General features: G+C 41.9%; 1 protein-coding gene across 1 annotated transcript in view; it reads left to right on the plus strand.

Moving 5' to 3' along the window:
• The first annotated feature begins 5,428 nt into the window (after positions 1-5,428).
• prom2 (prominin 2) overlaps positions 5,429-18,911 on the plus strand; it is a 41,782-nt gene continuing 28,299 nt past the window's right edge. The window contains exons 1-3 of the mRNA NM_001256292.1: positions 5,429-5,650; positions 15,020-15,069; positions 15,692-15,885. Coding sequence (NP_001243221.1) covers positions 5,560-5,650; positions 15,020-15,069; positions 15,692-15,885 — 335 coding nt within the window. The 5' untranslated portion in view covers positions 5,429-5,559. The remainder of the gene's footprint in view (positions 5,651-15,019; positions 15,070-15,691; positions 15,886-18,911) is intronic.

Genomic DNA, 18,911 nt, shown 5'->3' on the forward strand with positions numbered 1-18,911 from the left:
TTAAATGATTTCCTTTTTCTCTGTAATAATAAAACAGTACCTGTACTTGATCCCAACTAAGATATAATGAATCCTTATTGGAGGCAAAATAATCCTATTGGGTTTAATTACTGTTGAAATAATTTTTTAGCAGACTTAAGGTAGGAGATCTGAATTAGGGAAAGACCCCTTATCCAGAAAACCCCAGGTCCCAAGCATTCTGGATAACGGGTCCCATACCTGTACTTAAGTCATTGCATGGAGAGACATGTCTCTAGAAAGACACTTCCATAGGTCACTGGGCATCGAAAGTGATACCACCAATAGTGACCAGACCTTTCTTGTGACAGGGTCTGTGGCAAAAGTGGCACTGTGCTGGCTGTTTATTTAAAGTAGGATTTTCTAAATGATGGTTTTTAGCTGTTGTTGGGGGGTTGTACTTCAACAAATGGTTGACAGGTTGGTAAACAGAGATATGTGTTACGGTCATTGCCCTACTGTCGCCATCTTGGCCTATGCTAACGCTCAACTTCTTGCTCTGAATTGCCCCTTTGTGTGCTAGAGCAGGCGCTGTCACCACTTTTGATGCCAGCCTACATTATTATTATTACAGCTTATGTATATATATACAGGTATGGGATGCCTTTTCCGGAAACCCATTATCCAGAAAGTTCCGAATTACAGAAAGTCCATCTCCTATAGACTCCACTATAAGCAAATAATTCTATTTAAAATAAATCATTTTAAAAATGATTTCCTTTTTCTCTGTAATAATAAAACAGTACCTGTACTTGATCCCAACTAAGATATAATTACCCCTTATTGGGGGCAGAACAGCCCTATTGGGTTTATTTAATGGTTAAATGATTCCCTTTTCTCTGTAATAATAAAACAGTACCTGTACTTGATCCCAACTAAGATATAATTAATCCTTATTGGGGGCAAAACAGCCATATTGGGTTTATTCAATATTTAAATAATTTTTAGCAGACTTAAGTTATAGAGATCCAAATTACAGGAAGATCCCTTATCCAGAAAACCCCAGGTCCCGAGCATTCTGGATAACAGGTCCCATACCTGTATATATATATATATATATATATTACAGCTTACGTATATATATATGTATATGCCAGAATGATGTACATACACTAAATAACAAATAATAAACAATTATGATTTCTCTATGTTACTCTGTAAAGGGGCAGAATCCAACAAACCTCTTGCATCAGAGTCTCGCCTGCGTTTCTACCTATGTGATGTCATCACTTGCATAAAACTTCTAGCGTCCTAGAGATATTTACACTAAATTTCTAAAGGATTTTTATAGTTTTTTTACTTATAAATAAGTAGTGGAGCATGAGTACCACCCAGTGGCCATTTTTATATTCAGTCACTCAGGCCAGAATTTAAGACCAGTTCTATTTATTGAAATAACATTTTGTAACAAGTTGTTTCATGTGGAAGAAAGTAAATCTATCAGTCCTTTGTTTGCAAAAATAAAGTTTTTTTTTGGGATGGGGGGGCAGGAATGTTTACACACCCTACCTTCCAAGCCCTTTTTTTTCTGCCTTTATACATTAGGCATGGTAGGTTTCATTCTTATCCTGGCACTCCCGTATATTATTATAAAACTGGTATTTGATTATAATGTTATAATTGCTTTGCCAAGAGAATCCTGGTACAAAACGATTGCTTGGAATTGAGAATAAGACAAAACTGGGGTTTTTGCTTTTGCACTCATATTTCTGCTCCTACGCTCCAATGCTTTTACCTAGTGTATTGTAACCCTTATTTGGCTGTGAAAACAGGCAACACCAGCTAGATTGGCTTCAGAGCATGGGGTACATAGCAATCTACACACCAAATGGGCTTTCGCTATGTGGAAATATCCTTGGGGGTGTAGTGCCACTACAACTCACTTAGGCGGTGTGCAAAGTAATATAAAGAATGGACGCCAGAAGGTTCTTTGCAGTGAAACATAAATCAATTTGTTTATTGTCCAAGACTATTAGTCCACAGGGTAAATGCAGATACTCACACAGAGGAGACAGCAGTTAAAAGCTCTGAGGATAGAAAGAGATGGTGTCCACTGGTTTATCCCACCTCTACAGAGGATGGGCAAGGTAAAGACAGCCAAACAGCACAGCACCCCTATGGAGAGTAGTCTGGATAAGTATCTCAGGTCCTCAGGATGAATACCTTGGCTGTTAAGGATCCCAAACAGCCGACTATGAATCAGGGATAGGAACTAACCTGATTCCTGTGTCTTAACTGTGGCCTGCACTAAGGCCTGTAGGGAAGAGTACTTCAGATAATCTCTCCTGGTTGGAGCCAGAAACTGCTCTTTCTAACTGATCTCACTTTCCTAGAAAGTGCTCTTAAGGATGTTCTACTATTCTGGCTATTCCTCGTTCACGGGGTTCCCTGTCCCCGACTTTCACTAGAGTCAGATGGTTCACTAAGGTATAATGGCTTACTGGGGCCCAGTTGATCCCAGGCTCAGTGGACCTTCCACCTGAGTCAACAGGAGAGGAGGATCCACCCCTTTGCGAAACACTATATTAGAGTTTCATGGGAGTGGTCTACCTATATACCAATAAGGCACAAATGCTAATGGTAAACTAGATACTTGGGTCTTTGTCCAGTAACAGGGTAAAGAATGAAATGGTAGGGTTTAAAGCCCTAGGGGCATATTAACCCTATGGGTCCCTACAGTATCTATATTAAAGGAGACATTGTGTGAAAAAGAAGAATGTGCCAGTGAATTATACTTCTCTAAATATAGAATGAATGTGCTTAAAAAAGCAGTGTTAAGGGAACAGTAACACCAAAAAATAAAAATGTTTCTGTAACCTCTATTTCAGCTCAATAGCTGCCTTCCCAGACTAGTACCAGTAGAACATGGGTTACACTATACTCTTTCACTCGGAATGGGCCTTCGCTAAGTGGAAGAGGAGGGTGTTGTGCAACTACACCTGTCTTGATGCTATGTAGATGTTTATTTAACATCGACAGGGTTACTCACAATACAGCTTCAGAGGCCAGTGGTACAGGCAACACCACATACAGAGTGTAATACAGACTGACACTCCCCTGAGTACAGACTTGGCAGGAATCTCACTTCCCCTTTGTCACACCCCGTAGTGGATCCCTCAGGGAATTCTCTATTCCTGATTCCGTATTCACTGGGATCCCTACACTACAGGCAATAGGGCCTGGGAGAGATACCTCCAAAACTGCCAGTCCAATGTAGGAGCTCAGAACTGCTCTTTCTAGCTCAACCCTAACTGCCTAACACCCCTAGAGTATACTATAAAGGGAGCTACACCTGCCACTATCTAATGCCTCATTCACGGGGCCCTTTTCCCCGTCTTCACTGGGCCTGGGCCCTGGGCTCTCAGCACCCATCCACCCTGTTCCTCAGGTTGAAGAAAACAGGAAGGTGCCACTCCTTTCCCAGCACTATACCAAAGTGAGGCAGGACGTGGTCACCATACCTTCTAACCAATAGCACACATATGTTAATGAACTTACTTAGATACATTCCCTTCTGCCCAGAAACTAAGGGAACTGAACCTGTAGGGATTTAAAGCCATAGGGGCCATTTAACCCTATGGGTCCCTACATTTCCAAGGAATGAATACATGTACTTTTGTATAATCAGTGGCATTTCTATTGCCTTTCCGATGCCGCTCCCCTTTTCTGCACTCTGACAGAAGTAGGGGTGCCATCTCTATTGATGCAGAATTGAAGCCTTTGGATCAGGGGCAAAAACTTTTTGGTTTATTGGGTTTACCGCACCTCTTGCACTCTCATATAGTGTTTAGCAGGAGGGTGTGTCTTCCTCTTTGGCTGCCTCTTTGTCTCAGGTGAGGGTCCACTGAGCCTGAGATCAGAATAGGCCCCAGTTAAGCCAAGTTAACATCCACTCTAGTGAATTCGGGGACAGGGACCCCATGAACCCGGTTATTACTCTACCTATCTCCACTGTGTGCTGCATTGTCTCTGTATGTCACAACTGCTACTAACCACTGTGACATTCTATATTAACTGCTTGTGAGTATACATACGTAGTATTAACACTGCGCTAAAAGTAGATAATAAATTAAAATCAGCTGCACCACAAATAGTGGATCCAATAGTCCACTGTGAGTATATGATTACCCTGCCTAACACCTGTGGTGTGTAACAATAAATCTGTATCATAGTTCACCATAAGAATCCTCTGGCGTCCAATTATATCCTCTGCACCACACAAATCTCAGCAAGTTGTAGTTCAACTACACCCTCAGCTCCTATTCACTTCTCCCACTTAGCGGAGGCCCATGCCTAAGCATTAAGGGTCGCATGTAACACATGCTCTACACTACGCTAGTCAAAATAGTGTTACACAGGGTTGGGCGCACAGGGTTGCTCAGGGCTGCCGCACATGCCTACGGAGCAATACTACTTTGTGGGCCAGTAGTTCCCCTTTATGCATTTTAACATTTGGCATAAATAATGATCACAAAATGTTCTCGTTTGGAATCTGAAAATGAATGTTATATGGGATAAAGCTCTTCATTTAAGAAAAACTAATTTCACGCTGCTAGAAGCATCATTGCGGCACATTAACTAGGATCAAATCTTGGAAGAAAAAAAAGTAAATAAATAAAAGCGTATGAAGGGGGCAGCGGTTTCACAATGCAACTAAATGAGCACACAGCACCGAGTGAGTTCAGCCAAGCCAAAGGGTAATCTCCATTTACTCTCAGAACACTGAATTTTATCCATTTCATCTTTCCAGATTGCCTGATGGCTGATGTCTGCTTGGAAGACTCAGCTGTTGGACCAAACTTGTCTTTTTATTAACCAAACGTAATTTACATGACAACGCTTCCACTCTGTCTCACTTCCAACTGTTGTACCAGTCTTATATCTCCCAGCAGCACTGGGCCTATAGTTGTGTAGTTGTGTGCGCCCAAGGCAAGCCCTGACTTCACTCCCCCTCCCCCTCTGCAACTACCTCTATATCCTGCCCTGTCTCCTGGCCTAACCCTCCCTCCCTTTTCCTGGCTCTGTCACTGCCAGAATGGCCACCAACCTACTACGTCCTGCCAATGTGTATATCCCCATTTCAACCAACGTTATTAACTACTTACTGACTTTTGAAACATTTGAAATAAAATATATTTCACCTCCTTACATACCTTACTTATTAAAGTGTAATTATGTGTAAGAGACCTAAGTACAACACACTTCCATTTCCCTGAGGTGCCAGTCTAAAGTCATTTAATGGCAAAATATCCCCCCCTTTTGTTCATTCAGTTGGGGTTAGATAGAAAAGGTGCATAAACACTACTGAACTTCCAGAAATAGATATACAATTTTTACACAGACATACCTGATACCAAAGACCATGATAGTCTATCTCTGACTGGTAGGGACCATTTCCCCACCCCCTTAGGCTCACAGAGTAATCCAACCTCTTTTCCATGCCTTGTTCCGTTGTGAAGTGATGGATTCTGGAACTTGAAATTCCTCCACCTTCCAAAGAACCTGTGCAAACACTGATGTCCCAGATTCAATCACTTCACAATGGAAAAGCTGAAAGAGGAGTCTAAAGGATGTTGGGAAATGGTTCCAACAAGTCAGACTATCATGGTTTCCCTTCAGTCTGTGGAATCAGGTATGTCTGTGAGAAATATTTATATCTGGAACTTCAGATGTTTAGACACCCTATCTACATAAACCCAACTAAATGTATTCATGTAAAAAAGTGGGAAAATATTCGCTTTACACAGTGACAGGCTACATGGACAGTAGGGGCTGTTTCACAGAAATTATGCTGTTTTTAACCCAAATTTTTAAAGGAGAAGGAAAGGCTAATAAAGAGTTAATCTCAAGCTGCAGGCATACCTTCAGTTGTCTCAATAGTGCCCTTAAGTCTCCCAATATTTCTCCTGTTCAAATGATCAGAAGCCAAACAGGAAAAAAAAACGCTGAGCAGTGTAGAGAAGATTCCCATAATGCATCGCTCCTTTCCAGACTTGGCGACTTGTTACTGTAGGCGGCGCATGTGCACACAGCAGGAGTGTCTGGTTGCCATGGCAATGCAGCGGCGGAGAACTCTGTGACATGCAGGTGGGGGGAGCGGGGGGCAGGTGTGGGGAGCAGCGGAGGGTTTGTAGCAGGAGTGGGGGGTTTGTGGCAGCATGGCAGGAGCGAGGAGCAGCATGGCAGGAGCGGGGGGGGTTTGTGACAGCATGGCAGGAGTGGGGGGGTTTGTGGCAGCATGGCAGGAGCAGGGAGCAGCATGGCAGGAGCGGGGGGGTTTGTGACAGCATGGCAGGAGCGGGGAGCGGGGGGGTTTGTGGCAGCATGGCAGGAGCGGGGGGATTTGTGACAGCATGGCAGGAGCGGGGGGGTTTGTGGCAGCATGGCAGGAGCGGGGAGCAGCGGGGTTTGCGGCAGCATGGCAGGAGCGGGGAGCGGGGGGGTTTGTGGCAGCATGGCAGGAGCGGGGGGGTTTGTGGCAGCATGGCAGGAGTGGGGGGGTTTGTGGCAGCATGGCAGGAGCAGGGAGCAGCATGGCAGGAGCGGGGGGGTTTGTGACAGCATGGCAGGAGCGGGGGGGTTTGTGACAGCATGGCAGGAGCGGGGGGGTTTGTGGCAGCATGGCAGGAGCGGGGAGCAGCATGGCAGGAGCGGGAGCGGCGGGGAAGGGGGGTGGGTGAGTATATCTCTTTTTGACAGTGTTGTATGGCAGATATGAGTAGCCAGCAACGGGGGGGGGACACTGTGACATGCTGGACAAGGTGGCGGCGCCGTTCACTGAAACAAGTATGTAAGTTCTAGTATGTGTATCTCTGTAAATCTTTCATTAGGCAAGCCAGGAATAGAGCATTTTTACACAATAGTAGTACTATTTAATAGTGTGCTTAATAGATTTTGACTTTCCTTCTCCTTTTAGCTATTATAATCTATTCATGTAGCACCTGCCTACAGTACCCCAAGGCACTATAGCATTGATGTTCAATTGTTTCGTTATAGGGGGCCAGTTATTCATTAAACTACATTTTGGGGGAGACAAATTATAATAAAATGTTGATGTCATCCAAAGAGGTTAACTGAGCTGTTGAGCAGTCTGGGAGTCGTTAAAATCTTTTGTAGAGCCAATCTGCAGCTCATGGGCCTCCAGTTGGGGAGTCATATTCTACAGGAATATATGGATATGATTAGGAAACTAACCAAAATAAATATTTAATGCAAAATTCTTATACTTTTTTAAGGTTTACTTATCCTTTATAAAAAGAGAACTGTCTACCTATGTACAACCAGGCAACTAACCCACTTACCCTCCTGTTGGGAGGTTTTGGCTTCTCTCCACCTTGGCTGGCTCTGTACAGATGCTGACTCTATTGTATAAGCCAGATTGGCTAGTACTAGATGCAAAATTAGATTCTCCTTACCCATAGTGAGTAGTTTTGGCTAAGTGGCAGCTTATAACAAATCTGTCTCCACATAGTTATCCCTGGGAAAATTTTGGAAAGAGAAACACAGTGACACCAACTGGCAGAATGTCAGATATCTAAAGAAATTGCCTAGTGAACAGCCATAGGGGTTCCATTATTGGGGAAATAGAAGCAGGGTGTGCGCTGGCAGTTATCCTCTTGGCATGTTACTATTTCATTTACAGCAACTGTCTCGTATGAGGTGTATTCTTTGTGTAGCTATACTGTAAGTTCTCTTTCTCCTTATTTGTCCAGAAAAGTGTGAAGGGAGCGCATATATAAAATGAAACAAAACAACTGATAGTGTAATAACGTTTTAAACCTTTGTTCAGCTAACAAAGCCAATCACCTTATTGTGAATAATAAATATTAATATATCCACCAGTGTGCAATAACTCTAAAGGCTCACCGGAAGGCGATAAAATCAAGCTCTACAGCGGGAGATCAAGGTTAGATGTAGGCGAATCCACAGTTCAAACAGAAAGAGGAAAAAACGCCAAATAGTGTAACATCGTTTAATATAAAATTTCTGCTAAAAATAAAACTACTTACAAAATGTAGAAGTAACGCGTTGAGTTTTATTTCGCCTGCTTACTTCTACATTTTGTAAGTAGTTTTATTTTTAGCAGAAATTTTATATTAAACGATGTTACACTATTTGGCGTTTTTTCCTCTTTCTGTTTGAACTGTGGATTCGCCTACATCTAACCTTGATCTCCCGCTGTAGAGCTTGATTTCATCGCCTTCCGGTGAGCCTTTAGAGTTATTGCACACTGGTAGATATATTAATATTTATTATTCACAATAAGGTGATTGGCTTTGTTAGCTGAACAAAGGTTTAAAACGTTATTACACTATCAGTTGTTTTGTTTCATTTTATATATGCGCTCCCTTCACACTTTTCTGGACACGTTGGAGACCCAGTCAAAGGGGTTATTTTTGTAAGAGGAGCAGCAGCATCACAGCCATTACAGCACTTCACTGGAACTTTATTTTGAGCGCTGAGGATTTGGGTATTGTATATACCTTTGTGCACCTCTTTCTCCTTATTGCCCACAAGATGGTGCCATGGTATAAGCTAATGCATTGCCCGTGGATTCAAACATCATGCTTGCTTAACTAGTTCATGCATCTCAGTGACTAAATATCATTTTTCACATTTCTTCTACTCACAGGGCAGATATTGGGAAGAGGGTACCACCTAAAATGATTTTGTACCTAAAATCTGGGAGAGTAATACATATGGAACCTCTTTTTCAGCTCAATATCTGCCTTCCTGGACTAGTACTAATAGAACATGGGTTATACTGGACTCTCTCACCCAGAATGAGCCTTCGCTAAGTGGGAGAGGAAGGTGAGGGTGTTGTACACCTCTCTTCCTGCTATACAGAAAAATAAAGAAAGAGGGTGCCAGAGGTTCTTGCAAACAACAAAACAGAAAGTATTTATTGAACATCCACAGGGTTTTATTCACAGCACAGTTGCTCAGAATCACATACAGAGTGTTATACAGACTGACATTCCCCTGAGTACAGACTTGGCAGGAATCTCCCTTCACCTCTGCAACACACCCCGTAGTGGATCCCCTCGGGGAATTCTCTATCCTGATTTCCTATTCACTTTGACCCCTACACTACAGGCAATATGGCCTGGGAGAGATATCTCCAAAACCACCAGTCCTATGTAGGAGCTCAGAACTGCTCTTTCTAGCTCAGCCCTAACTGCCTTACACTCCTAGAGTATACTAAAGGGGGCTACACCTGCCACTATCTAATGCTTCATTCACAGAGCCCTGTTCCCCGACTTCACTGGGCCTAGGCCCATGCCCTGGGCTCACAGCACACATTCACTCTGTTCCTCAGGTGAAAGCAAAGAGCAAGTACCACTTCTCCCAGCACTATACCAAAGTGAGGCAGGATTTGGTCACCCTACCTGCCAGCCAATAGCACACATATGTAAATTAACTTTCTTAGATATTTTCCCTTCTGCCCAGCAACTAAGGGAACTGAAGCAGCAGAAATTTAAAGCCATTGGGACTGTTAACTCTATGGGTCCCTACACTTGCAACTGCCAGCTGAAGCAGAATGGCAATATATTAAGCCACTCCCACTTTTGTTAAGCCACCCCCACTTTTCTAGGCTCATCCTCTCTCAAAGCACATCCAAGCTATATATGTCAGAAGGCAGGGGGAAATTACAACAGGACCTGCAGAATTCGGAACATTTAGGAGGCTTAGATTGGTCTGGGAAATTCTAAAGGTGCCTTGAAGGAACAGTTTTGTGTAGAAATGAAACTGGGTAAAATAAATAGACTGCACAAAATAAAAACTATTTCTAATATAGTTAGGTAAAACTGTAATCTATAAGGGCTGGAGTGTGCACATGTCTAACATAATAGCCAGAACACTACTTCCTCCGATAAAGCTTTCTAAGCTGTTAGTAGTCAGTAACCAATCAGTGACTTGAGAGGGAGGGCCATATGGGCCATAACTGTTCAGTTAGTTTGCATTTGAATCTGACCTGTGAGCTCACAAACTAACAGAACTAAGAGGTTAGAGAGCTGAAAGCCAGAATTAGAGTTCTGGCTATTATGTTAGACATCTGCCCACTCCAGCCTTTATAGATTACATTTTTCCTAACTTACTATATTGCAAATATTTTTTTATTTTGCAGTCTGTCTATTTTACCCAGCTTCATTTTTACACTGAACTAAACATCAGAGTGGACTACTATATACAAGACGATCCACCAGTAGACCCAAGCCTTCCACATCTGGTGGGAAAATTTTGTCTCTAAAAATATAGTAAAACTACTACCATCAGCACCCGTTGGACCGAGGACCGTTCCATTCAAGTGTTTAATAGAAGCCTTCAGGCCCCACCTAGTCACCTATATGCTCCCCTATCCCACCTGAGTGGTAGCCCCCAATTTAATGGCTAACTGAATTGTTAGTGTACAAAGATGGAGTAAACGTGGCATCAATCAGCCTGTTATCAAAGTTATCTGTGCACACTAAACAATTCTTATACTCTCCTCCCACAGAGAGTACAGGTACAAACATAACATCATTAATGATCAATATAATCAATATAGAATTCAATACATCTTGCAGTTAAATAACATTGCCACCAGATGCCACTATCTGGCCTAAGATAAACCTACAAGGATTCATGTGGTTCCATCTTGTGTGATAATATTCTCAATACACATTAACTTACACACACATATATGTATGTCTGTATGTATAATATTATTTATAAAGTGCCACAAGGGTACGCAGCGCTGTACAATCTTACAATATACAGAATTACACACAGGGAGGACAAGTGTTATAATAAATACAATAAATAAGTATAAATACACAGGGAGTAAGTGCCATGTGGTATGAGACACAGTAGGAAGGAGGTCCCTGCCCCATAGAGCTTACAATCTAAGTAATCTAAGTATACATATATCTTTCTTTTACAGAAAGTGTAATTGTTAAAAAATGTACAATTGTTCCTAGCTCTCTTATAAGCACTTTTGGTATTTACATTTTTTTCCCATTTTCAAGATATTAAGCTGTTTATTACAGCGGTGGGCCTAGGGTTGGGGGCATTTAAGGCAAGCGTCCCTGCCCGTTCCTCTCCTCTCACTGCCAAATCACATGTTTACATGGTGGGACTTCAGACTGCTCAAACTTCAGGACTTAAGATCTGCCAAAACTAGAGGCAGACAAGCAAAGAGGTATGTGCCAAGTGCCTGCCTTTCCCTAGTTTTGACCCTGGTCTATAAACTCCTAAAATTTTGCATGCTTGCATTTAAATGTATTTTCTAACAACAGCTCCACCTGCTGGTCAGTTTTCAAACCGTTGGGAAAAATTTTGGTTGTAAGAGAGAATTCTTTCGGATGTTGATTAGCTCCGTCAAGGCGTAAAAAAAAGTAATCTGAGAGACTATTGTAATGCTCTGTCTGTGAGACCATGACAATGTGGGGCCATGACAATGCTTATCAGAAATATCAAAATATTAATATGTTTTTATTTTCAGTTTGTCCAAGCATTATTGGGTCAGCATATAATTTGTCTCATTGCTGGCTCACCACAAGCTCCTTATCACCTCCCACAGGGATCCCAATGTAATCCAGTACACAAAGTTAGAAGGGCCAGGGCCTGATGGCTAGGAACTAGTGTACTTATTCTCACTATTTGATATGTATTAGGGCAGGGGTACATGGGGAGATTAGTTGCGCCGCTACAAATCTCTGTTGTCGCTGGTGAATAATCTCCCCTCAATGCCATCCCACCGGCTAGAATGTAAAGAATGTCCCACAGTCACCCGAAGTTGTCTTCGGAGGTGATTTACATTCTAGCCAGTGGGATGGCATTGCGGGGTGATTAGTCGCCCGCGACAACGGAGATTTGTCGTGGCGCGACTAATCTCCCCGTTTTCCACTGCCCTGCGTGCATGTAGCTCCAGAGGTGCAGTGAGTAAAGTGCAATTAAGGTGCAATCACCATATTTTTTCCGCACAATGAGCCGTTTTCCAGCAAACTGGCTTCATTGTGGGTGCAAAGAGTCCAAAGCAAGTCTCTTGACACAAGTGTGCTGAGCCTACTGCAGTTGATTCCAGTTTGCACTTTGTAGCAAATTGGGTGCTAAATATTTTTTCCAGCGTCATTTCCGCTATTCATTGACCAAGCGTGAGCCCTATTTTTTCAGTGCAAGTGTGCTAAGCCTATTGACGCCGGGTGCTGAGGAACAAGAAGGACTGACTGGTGCCGAGTGCAACTATACAGAAGTACAAGAAGCTCATTTTGACACAAGTTGTCCACAGCACCCTAATATCTGTACCCTGTCTGGGGTTTGGCTTTGTTAAGCATTGTGCACATTCGTGGTGATGTATACACACACATTCATAAATAAAGATTATATTCCTACAACTGGGTGCATCTGTCTTAGCATATAACAATGGTATAGAGAACAAAGGAAAATAAAACAATGAAATGATCAATTAAAACAATAACATGCTTTATTCTAAATATAGGAGCCTTATAGATATAGAGCAATACATATCACTACCGAGGAACGCTACTCCCATGTGCAGGTATGTGTGAGTGTATTGCTGTGTATGTGGGCAAAGTTACACATGGGCACTGGTATTAGGGCACCATTATCCAGAGATTCTGATTTTTTTCTGATGTTTTGTGTGACTCAGTGGAGGATATTACAGAATGCTGATATATGCTGGATTTAGGGCCTGGCCCAGTATAAATAAACAGGTCCATCAAGTTACACATAGTGCCTGAACTCTCTGAAGAGAATGAAGTCTCACTGCTCTATCTACTCCTGACCCATTTTCTACTACATCCAGGGACAGAGCAATATACTGGAACATAAGGTTTCAGGTATTAGAGTAATTGACTGGCTGATAACAATGTCAGAATGTCGGGACGGCAGAAGCTCTTCAGTTCCTCTTCTTATCTGCTGGCTATTTTGGGTCCTATTGTGTCAGACAGGACAGGTGGCCTCTCAGCAATGCTCCCCAGACCTGAACACTGAGGGACTTACGTTTGAAGCATTGGAACCCAGCCCTGTTATTGCTACACAGCCACGAACATGGGGGGGACTGCAACCCCTTTTCCATATGGTGAAAATTTTCCTTGGCGCTGTGCAACCAAACTCTTTCCCCAAAGGTAAGAAAATGGACATTTGTTATGTACTCCATAGACATCAGCTGGTATGTATAGACATATTTACTGGCACACAGGGGGCCCACTGGCCTGCCCAGTCAAATTTATACTTGCAATTTGTTGTTTTTACTGCCAGTCCTACTGAGGCATGAAGTGGCATGGCGGTGTTCCAGATGCTTCTAGAAGGCCTACTCCATTTCTATGTACAGAAAAGTCTTTTGGGGAAATGTAATTTCTTAGGATCCTTGTGAAAGGTCCTAATAAGGACCGAAACGTTGGTTTTAACAATATATCTACAATAAAAAAAATTTTGATGAAACATTGAAGGGTGTGCTGGCCACAGATGATTATTTTCTATACATACATAATTTTGGCTAAGCACCCCGCAGAATATTGAGCCTTGGAGTGCGGACACCATTTGGATTGATATACTGTATATATATACTGTATATATATATATATATATATATATATAAACTTCCAAGTAAATGCTGGCACTCACGTATAGATAAGTTGCTGTTGCCTGTGTGCAGGTCCAAATAATGTTGAAGGTGCTTGAGAGAGGGTCAGCACTCACAGGACTTATATAAACAAATTATTTTTATTAAAGAGGAGACAAACTTTGATAAAGGCTTGAGTGCTAGGCGAAACGTTAGTCTCCTGCTTAATAAAAATAATTTGTTTATATAAGTCCTGTGAGTGCTGACCCTCTCTCAAGCACCTTCTATATATATATATATGGAAAAGTCATTATTATTATTATATAGAAATGCATTCATACAAAAAGAACTGCATATACAAATGCATTCATACAGTCAGGGAAGGGGTTAGAAAATAATATGTGCTGTGCAATACAGTAAAGCTGATGCCCCCACAAAGTTAGAATTGGTATCCTTATTATCCACCATCTGTTGCTGCACAGTGATTCCCAGAACCTTTTGACTGCCAGTGGGATGTTGGAAGTTGTAGTTATCAATAGCTGATTTGTCCGGTATATTTTACAGCCCAAATAAAAAAAAAATATAACTCTGGCTAGTGGAGGGTAAATGTATTTTCTGCCCCAAAAGGAATGCCAGCAATCAGGGGCGGGCCAAGCTGACGGGGCGCCCTAGGCAACCCGGTCGGCCACCCCACCTGCACCCCCCCCACCCCACCCCCTTGCGTGTGCTTAGGCATTCGGCCTTTCCCCAAACGGCACATGCGCGCCAAAGCAAACGCAAGGGGGAGTGTGATCTGATCGGTCATTGCCTCCATCGCTAATTACAAGCGGCGGGGGCAATGACATAGTAGCAGGACTAGGGGTAGGCAGGAGAGGCTCCTGTCTGGCGCCCCCCAATCGTTGCGCCCTAGGCAGCTGCCTCTTCTGCCTACCCCTAGTTCCGGCCCTGCCAGCAATGCCATATGCACAGTGATATTTCAGGAATGAATCATGTCAGAACTACCCATGTTGGAATTTTGACTCAATTCCCATTAACAGCAATGAAAGTAATTGAGAGCCAATTATGTATATGCTGATGATATGTTTTCAGCATGGAAAAACGTAGCGGGAAAAGGCAAAACCTTCCCTTATACATTTGCTCTTGGGGTGAGGACACACAGATCTACTACTAGCAGCTACTTGTCATGGCTACTAAAATAGACAATCCTGATCATTTACTGATAATTGTCTCTGTGTGTGTTTTAGCAGAGGCAATTCTCAGCATTGTCTATGGCAGGGTATTTTCTGGCGTTAAGTAAAAAGTAGCTGCTACTAGTAGCTCTGTGTGTCTTCACCCTTACTACATAGTCAGCTTAGCTAGTCCCTGATGATAGCCATGGTGATAAACAGGGACGCTAGTGTTTATTCATTGTACGATTTTCTTCTTTTCTCCCAGATGTATTACGTTCTTTATTCAACAATCCTTCCACCATAAAGCCTGCAGAGGTAAGCCAAGCTATACACATACCCTCATCATTTCAGAAGAGCAGCATGTTGGGCATGTTCTCTCTAGCTTTGCTCCTACAATGCATGATACCCATTTTATGCAATATTTATTACTTTTTACTCTCGTTCCATTATATGCTTTGCCTCCAGCTGTCGGTAGGTTCTGGAAGATGTAGTTTAACAACAGCTACACTATAGGTTAGCCATCCCTAATGTATTGTATATCATAAAGGCATCATACTGTTACATACAGTATTACATATAATTTTGCAGCATTATTCCTCCTTCCCATACCATAAAACCACCTTTCCATGATGTCTCCACCAAATGCAAGGTTCTGTAAAAACCAGAGGCAGACATTTAAATCAGTTGGTGCAAACTTCTATACTATCGGGAACCATGATACATTTCTAAAAATTTGGGAACCTTGGGCCCCACGAGCAATAATAGCATCCTACCTGTGAATCAACTTCTGTGGCCCAATTTTTAGCATGACTTCACCTTCTGCAATATTCATTCTGACATTAGCCCTATGACTATTTATCTCTACCTGCAAAGTCCAACTCTAGTTCTTCTCTATTCCCACCTAAGCTAGGATCTCTTGTTTGTTTTCTCCCTCTAGGTGGTGAGATATGGAGCGGGATATGTGGCCTGTGCTGTGATTGCCATTCTGTTCCTTATATTCATGCTAGTGTTTGGGATCATTTACTGCGTATTCCAGTGCCGTGGGGAGAGAATCTTCAAAAGGTGTGAGGGAATGTTCTGTCATAGAGTTCCAGTGTTCCTGCTTCTATTCCTCACCTGCACTGTTTTATTGTAAGTAAACATTTTCATGGTGGTTGGGAATATACCCACCCTTTATAAATTTTCTTTCATTTATAGTACAGGTATGGGATCCCATTATCCAGAAAGCTCCGAATTACGGAAAGTCTGTCTCCCATAGACTCCATTTTAATCATATAATTCAGAATTTTAAAACTGATTTCCTTTTCTCTGTAATAATAAAACAGTACCATGTAATTGACCCCAACTTATATATAATCAATCCTTATTGAATGCAAAACAATCCTATTGGGTTTAATTAATATTTTATTGATTTTTTAGTAGACTTAAGGTATGGAGATCCAAATTACGGAAAGACCCCTTATCCGGAATACCCTTGGTCCCGAGCATTCTGGATAACGGGTCCTATACCTGTACCAAAATACTTCTCATTAGGGTTTGGTGATGGTAAAAAAAAATTAGACTTAACCAAATGCACATAAAATTGTTCATCAGCATATGGGATTAGAAATCAGCCTTTTTCCTCCAGAGAAGAAAGAGCCAACCCCAACAATACCTGTAAATAGACCTCTAATAGCCATAGAGTTTAGTGCACCATAATCCAGGAGCATCAGGCAAATCGCTGCATGTACAGTAGGCCTGCCTGTGGTAAGCAGGACTAAGGTTAGAATGTAGGCAGTAACAGCTATACAGTATCTGTATTTCACTGACCACAGGAAAATGAAAAGAGGAAAAAGAAAATGACCCCATAGATGTAGGTTATGTATAAACTTAACAGTATAAATGTTGGGTTTGGGTGCCAAGCCCCAAACCTATAGCCAGAGGGAGACAATTCACAAAAGTATGAGCAGACACTCCAAAGATCCAATAGTTAGGCTAAATAAAAAATGTGTTTTTGATAACATTTACATGTCCTTTAAAGCCTAGCTATGCAGTATTTCACTGACCACAGGAAAATAAACCATATAACTAATACAGTGTATCATTGTAAATATGGATTATCTTTATGTTCACCTCTTTACCATCCAATATACCATCTAGATTGGAGTGGGGTGTTCTAGAGCAGTGATCCCCAACCAGTGGCTCATAAGCAACATGTTGCTCACCACCCCCTTTGATGTTGCTCCCAGTGGCATCAGAGTAGGTGCCCATTTTTACATTTCTGGCTTGGAGGCAAGTTTTGGAAGCCCAGAGACACAGTTACAATGAGGTTGTGGAATGCCCTTCCTAGTGATGGGGTAATGGCAGATTCTGTTAATGCCTTTAAGAGGGGCCTGGATAAGTTTTTGAACAAGCAGAATATCCAAGGCTATTGTGATACTAATATCTACAGTTAGTATTACTGGTTGTATATATATAGTTTATGTATGTGAGTGTATAGATTGGTTAGTATAGGTTGTGTGTGCTGGGTTTACTTGGATGGGTTGAACTTGATGGACTCTGGTCTTTTTTCAACCCTATGTAACTATGTAACTATGTTACTCCAAGCAGAGCCTAGCCTGCAGGCTAGCAGTCCCCATAGGGCTACCAAATAGCCAATCACCTTCCTTGTTTGGCATCCCCTTATTTTGGTTCACCAACACCTTGCATCTGTGTGTGTGGCTCATGAGTAAAAGGTTGGGGATCCCTGTGCTACAGAGAGACCTTACATTTAGTTACTGCCCCAATACAGATTTTATTCTTTCAGTATGGCGTTCCAAGGGCCTCTCTGCAGCCATTTGAACCAATTTTTAAGCCACTATCATGTTGTTTTACTGCCTAAAAACCTTCCCTGATGCCAATACATTAATTATATAAAGTAAACAATGGTAATATACTCAGCAATATGCTTAGCATTTTCCTGGCACAAAAGCTTTACCCTTTGGTGTAAGTAGATGTAGAAGTAAAAGTAAGAAGATGTAGAAGTAGAAAGGCCCACCACAAACTTTTTTAGTCCGCCTCAAACCCTAAAGCCATTTGGAAGGTTTTTATTTTATACACATACATTGAAACATCAGAGAGGATCCTCCCAAGGTCCCCTATACTCCTTCCACCCCCTTTCCCCTGGCTCCATTGCTACTGACCTGCCTTTTTTCATAGAGCTTACGATCTGGGGTATTGCAATGGTGTTAAGTTTAAGTGTGATCCACAGAAGCCTATGTGATGCTTGCGTTCAGTCATTAAATGTTGGTTGCTATGGGTACAACATGGTATTTACTACCTTGTGCATTTATACTTATTTATTGTATTTATTATAACACTATAACACTTATAACACTCCCTGTGTGTAATTTTGTATATTGTAAGATTGTACAGCGCTGCGTACCCTTTATAAATAAAGTTAAACATACCTACATACATACTAGACAAGGAGCGAACTTTGCACCTCTGCATTCCCTTGCAGAGGCTGCAAAAATAGATACAGTAATCAATAAGTCACAATGCGAACTGAACCAAAGCCTTTCCGAGGGCCATGATATACAGAGTTACATCTCAGATGGCAAAAAATTACACTAGTCAATTCCTGTTGACTACAAAGGGAAGCACCATAGTTCATGGCCTACAGTTTTTGTTCAGAAAAATGAACATGGTTGTATTGAATAACTCCTCAATTAAACCTGGGCAAATTAGCCTCTGCCAGCCCCTAACTAATCACAGATAATTGATTGCTATGGGAAATTGCACTGGGACAATATGTCCAGTCTTAGTAAATGAGCCCCAAAGGGTATTGATGAAAAAGTGACTGGTAGTCTAATAATATACAGCATAGTGATTGTATTGATATGTGGGTATGAAAGGGAATGGGGTCTTGCATTGAATTAGATAATACACCCAGAGCTTATCTAAGAGAGATGTGATTTATCAGATGGAACTGATTGTAATTAACCAGATGAAATGCTGATTACTAATCTAGGAGGTGTCAATATGCCAGATAATATTACAGAAGACATGGGTTAGTATAAGGTAGGTTAGGACAGAAGAGATATGAATGGAGTTAATAGGAACGTCCTGGAAATTAAGCAAATATTGATTGGGGCGGAACAGATAATACACATGATATTGATCTGGGAAGCTCTGTC

Source organism: Xenopus tropicalis, chromosome 3 (genome assembly GCF_000004195.4).
Source record: "Xenopus tropicalis strain Nigerian chromosome 3, UCB_Xtro_10.0, whole genome shotgun sequence".
NCBI lineage: Eukaryota > Metazoa > Chordata > Amphibia > Anura > Pipidae > Xenopus > Xenopus tropicalis.